Source organism: Polistes dominula, unplaced genomic scaffold (assembly GCF_049000335.1).
Source record: "Polistes dominula isolate Pdom_NZ unplaced genomic scaffold, Pdom_raw_medaka contig_280, whole genome shotgun sequence".
Taxonomy (NCBI): Eukaryota; Metazoa; Arthropoda; class Insecta; order Hymenoptera; family Vespidae; genus Polistes; species Polistes dominula.
This window is the reverse complement of record NW_028300993.1, coordinates 161,339-166,637: the sequence shown is the minus strand read 5'-3', so window position 1 is coordinate 166,637 and position 5,299 is coordinate 161,339. Positions and strand designations below refer to the sequence as shown.

The window sequence follows — 5,299 nt, the reverse complement described above, 5'->3', positions numbered from 1 at the left end:
CATACGGCCATTGTTTAGCTTTATCGCAATCTACATTTTCGTGATCGGCGCTGCAAAAAATACAATTTTTTACCTTTTTCTCACCCGAATATAACGCGCTCGCACTCGGTTGCTTCACCGACGAACTAACTTTATCCTTACTTTTGTACTCGTCTCTTCTCCCCATCGCACCCTGAAACTTGAAGCCGTTAATCGCCATGCTGATTCTTTCTTCATTTGCAACCCTTGCATTCAGGAATTATAGAAGTCTCGACAGACGGTCTGTAGTAGAACCACCCTCGGCTGCGTCGTCATATGCCCCTGAACTCAATGGCGAGCGTTGCCACGTCCTCAAGATCTCTTCTGGCAACGAGGACTCGACGAGCGGATAGTGCATCGTTGCACAATTATCTGTTTTGACACCAAGCGTCTCGAGAGCGCGGATGTGCGCTGATATCTTATCATACATGGTCGAAACTCTTATTTGTTTTCCTTTATTGGTCGCATTCTGTAACGCTAATGAGAGCAATTCCCGTGTATAAAATTCGATTAGTAGATCTTCTCTCCCAAAGCGATTTTTAATGCTCTCGAAAGCTTTATCATAATTTTCGGCTGTGGTGGGAAATCCATTTACTATATCTTCAGCCTTTGAGCCTTCTTCCATCATCCGTTTCAAATATTCTAATTTATCCTCTTTGGAAACAGACTCATCTTCATGAATTTTTTCGAAAATGCGACCAAAACTAAAGCCACGTGCTCACGCCACCACCATACTTTACTACTTTTAAGAGTGGGCGTTTGAACAGCTTCCCACTTTGTGCTGTTGTCTGGACCGAATTCGCATCCCGTCCAATTTGAGTACCATTATTAGTCTGGAATTTTAACCTCCCTTCCAGAAACTTCTGTTTGTACGCATCATGAGCTTCCATTTCAGCTTCAATCGCTGCCTCCTCCGCCACTTCTAATAAGAGCTCGATATGTTTCGTATTAGCTAGTTCCAGCTCCTGCATTTTTGATTCAAGCAGTTGCCAGGCCACGAGCCGTTCACTTTGGGAAACAGTCGCATTACCACATTTCATGGAGAAGGCGTTCAAGCTCCTCGTAAAAAACGTACGTTGAACCGTTCTTTGTTTCTTCGCTGCTTCCATTTTGAGGTTAAATAACACTTATTATCAGCACAATTCTTCAATCACCACCGAAAAAGTCCTGTCACGGTCGCCAGAAAATGTGTAAAACACCTTAGGAACTCGTGATGATTAAGGGTAAACAACAAAAAACAGCTTTATTTTTACAAGTAAGCACAATACGAATGTTACAGTATGTAGAAATGTTACAAATATACGAATAATATAAAATACATGAATAATATAAAATAAGACGAATAACACTAATAACACGAATAAAACGAATAAACCGAATAAAACGAAGTGGTACCGGACAACGAGTTGAATAATCGAGCTCACTATCTACCTCATCGTTACGTCATAAAGTCTGGGAGTATTACTCCACTGAGGCCGGTGTTTGATGCTTCTGCGAGCGAGAAGGGTTTTCCTTCTCTAAATCAGTGTCTTGAAAAAGGGCCAAATCTTATAGAGTTAATTCCTGAAATTTTATTAAAATTTCGAGAAGACAATATAGCGGTAATTGCAGATATTCGCAAGGCCTTTCTTCAAATTGAAATTAATCCGAAAGATCGTGACTATTTAAGATTTTTATGGTTCGTGAAAGGAAAAATTAAAGCCTTACGTCACCGACGCGTTTCCTTCGGTCTCACTAGTAGTCCATTTTTATTAGGTGCAGTTTTAGAATATCGCATTTCTCGGATAAAAGAGGTACCTAAATATATTACTGAAAAGTTATCGAAATCCTTTTATGTGAATAATTGCGTCACCAGTGTTAAATCACCAGTAGAGTTGGAGACCTTTGTTGAACTGGCAACATCGATAATGAAAAAAGGCGGTTTCGAATTACAAGGGTGGGAGTATACCCATGATAACTCAGAGAAAGAAGAAACTCGGGTCCTCGGGATTTTGTTTAATAAAGCCCGCGATACGATATCAATTAAAACTGTGTTGGTTAAAGAGATTAGTGACGAGATAACAAAACGTAAGATTCTTTCGACTGCACATAAGATATTTGATCCAATCGGGTTCACAGCACCGGTTGTGATAATTCCGAGATTAATATTGAAAAGATTGTGTAAATCGGGACACGATTGGGATTCACCAACAGATGAGAAATCACATAAGGAATTATTTACGTGGTATAATCAGCTACATTACTTGAATAGAATAGAATTACCGAGAAGTTTCGGTGAAGGCGTTTTTTCTCTACACACCTTTTGTGATGCGAGCCAATCAGCATACGCTGCGGTAACATTTTTACGTGTAGAGAACGAGAACGAAGTAAAATTGCATTTTTTGGCGGCGAAAGCGCGAATCGCACCTGATAATTCGACTATACCGCGTCTTGAACTTTTAGCCGCTTGCATAGGTAACCGACGAACTGAAGATGTTCTACAGGCCATTAGTTGTAAAGATATACCCGTTTTTTGTTGGTCCGATTCGACTACTGTATTAACATGGATAAATCGTGATAGTCAATGGGGCGTATTTGTGTGGAATCGCGTACGCGAAATAAGACGTTTGTCATAGTCGTGGACTTGGCAATATGTACCTGGTCCTCAAAATCCAGTCGATCTACCATCGCGCGGCTGCCAAGCAAAACAATTGTACGATTCGCGCTGGTGGGAGGGACCGGATTGGTTGTACGGGAGTCGGAACACCTGGCCGTGTGCGAAAGGTGTCGTTGACGAAAGTGAGATAAATAGCGAGCTCAAGAAGTCAGCTAAGCTCACGATGCTTAATGTGAAATGTGTAGATGTGAACTTGGTAAACAGGTTCTCCTCATATAGTAAATACCTAAGATTTCTATGTACTATGATTAGATTTAAGAATTTTTTGATAAAGAAGGATATAAGAACTAAATATTTGACTTACAAAAAGATTCATGAAACAAAAATAAAATTATTAAAATGTTTGCAACACGATATGTTTTTACTGAAAAACGATCCGAAGTTGTCAGCGATTAAAGTGTTCAAGCATACGGATGGGTTATTACGATTAAAAACGAAAATAATACAGCGAAATGATAATTTCTCCTTTTTGTGTCCAATATTATTAGATAGTAGACATAAAGTTGTGGAACTGCTAGTTCGCGAAACACATGAAAGTATGAATCATGCTGGTGTACAGACTGTGATGTGTCAATTGAGAGAAAAATATTGGATATTACGTATGAGAAAAACTGTGCGAGAAATAATCTCAAAATGCGTTATTTGCAAAAGACAGGGTGCTAAGCCAATGAGAGTAAATCTCGCCTCTCTGCCGCTGAATCGAGTCAAAGATGCCGTTGCGTTTTAAATAACAGGTATAGATTTCGCAGGGCCATTATATTTACGCGGGCGGCAGAAGGCCTGGATCTGTTTATTTACTTGCGCGGTCTATCGAGCCGTACATTTAGAACTCGTAACCGCTATGTCGACGGCGGCATTTCTAGATGCGTTAGATAAGTTTATTACTCGCCGCGGTCGACTATCGGTCATTTATAGTGACTGTTTGGGATTTCTAATGCCTAATCGGAACTCGCGACAGTTGTCGCTCCATGCAGACTCGCCATAACTCATCACGGCGGTTGAAGAAGCGCTGTGACGCCGGCTTCTCAGGCAGCTATCTTCATTAGTACTCTCGATCTCGTTCAAACAACACGTGTTTCTTAGTTCTACCATTAGTCTTCTCATAAAGTTTAAGTCCGGTGAGATTATTACAATCATCATCGGTCGGCTCTTATCCGATTAATATAATCAGGCCGTCTATAGTTTGCTCATTATAATATTTTCATTGTAAAATACGAAACGTGATTCGCTCAACGGCTTCTCATTCGAATCTCAACCGACACGCGGTGTACGCTTACGTTTTTAAATAAATCTGACCACTCAAAGCAAATGCTCGGCGTTCTTCTCATAAAGCCCACTCATTTCCTCAACAGTGACAATAGCACGAAATTTATTGGAGCTAATAACATATTCGAAAAATTAAATTGGAATGCAATCGCTAAGAATAGCTCCGCGAAACAAATAAATTGGATCTTTAATCCACCGAAAGCAGCATGGTGGGGAGGTTGGTGGGAGCGCCTAATAGGTATGGTAAAAGTCATTCTGCGAAAAATTCTGGGAAAAGCGTGCCTCACATAGGAGCAAATGTATACTATGTTAGTTAACTGCGAGCGCACAATAAATTCGCGTCTTTTGACGTACGTGTCGGATTCGCCGGATTACTTAAGGCCTCTTACCCCGGCCTTGTTTCTGCAAGATCTTAGAGAATCTGAATGTCCAGATGTAGATATTAGTAGAAGAATGAATTTTGATAAAGCTATTCGACATAAGCAAGAACTTATAAAACATTTACGGGAACGCTTTTGAAAAGAATATCTTAGTCAGCTAGTTTTAAAAGAATCTCGTATCTTAAAACCAGGTGATGTCGTCATGATAGGCGACGACAATCGAAAACGTATCGCGTGGCCTTTGGCTAGAATCGAAAGGCTGATAATGGGTCGTGACAGTACAGCGAGGGTCGCGATTCTGCGAACCAAAGACGGAAATTTAAAGAGACCATTAAAACGTATTTATCCGCTAAAAGTCGAGAGCGATAGTATGAATGTAGAGAATGAGAGTGTGACAATGAATGAGAAATTTACTCCTACCAATGCAAGAGAAAAAGAGTGTAAACCTAAGACGGAATGCGATGCGACAGACATATTAAAAACGCGAAGTGGACGAATCAGTAAGAATTCTTGTTTCTATAAAGCGTAATCTCTGTGTAATTTGTATTTTTATTTCACTCAGTAAATTAGTATATTAACGTATATGTGGAGTTGATAACTCCAGGTGGAAGGATGTGAAGAACTCTCACCTGCATCGTAAACGGACATGTGTCTAGAAAGAATTATTGCTAAAAAAAAGGAAATATTGGAAAGAGCTATTCGGTCATAAAACCTAAGGGATCAATAACCTGTGAGGGTAATAAAATTCCACATGCTGCATCGGATCCGGCGAACAATTGTAATAATTTGTTTAGGTTTTATTTTATTGATAGAGATCTCCTTGGGCACTGTTTCCTCTAACGAAAAACATATGCGGTACCCTTTAGTGGACCTTGGACTACGGACCCTTGTGCTATTGGTTAATCGAACTAAGAATCTCCTACTCTTTCCAAAAGGGGTGTTACTTAAGAGACTATAAATGTGTGGAAAGAAGGAGACT

General features: G+C 40.0%; 1 protein-coding gene across 1 annotated transcript; it reads left to right on the top strand.

Annotated features, from left to right (window-relative positions):
• Nucleotides 1-1,231: 1,231 nt before the first annotated feature.
• Nucleotides 1,232-3,659, top strand: LOC107073618 (uncharacterized). The gene is made up of 5 exons (XM_089173389.1): nucleotides 1,232-1,273; nucleotides 1,470-2,588; nucleotides 2,634-2,870; nucleotides 2,949-3,347; nucleotides 3,450-3,659. The coding sequence occupies exons 1-5, from the start codon at nucleotides 1,232-1,234 to the stop codon at nucleotides 3,657-3,659; spliced, it is 2,007 nt and encodes a 668-aa protein (XP_089029515.1).
• The last annotated feature ends 1,640 nt before the right edge of the window (nucleotides 3,660-5,299 follow it).

What these genes read in the sequence shown, in the direction of transcription:
- LOC107073618 (XM_089173389.1), top strand. Translation starts at nt 1,232, where the DNA reads ATGATTAAGGGTAAACAACAAAAAACAGCTTTATTTTTACAA. An exon ending in AATGTGTAGATGTGAACTTG is followed by an intron (nt 2,871 to 2,948) that starts GTAAACAGGTTC and finishes TTTTTGATAAAG; the next exon opens with AAGGATATAAGAACTAAATA. An exon ending in AGGGTGCTAAGCCAATGAGA is followed by an intron (nt 3,348 to 3,449) that starts GTAAATCTCGCC and finishes CGCGGGCGGCAG; the next exon opens with AAGGCCTGGATCTGTTTATT.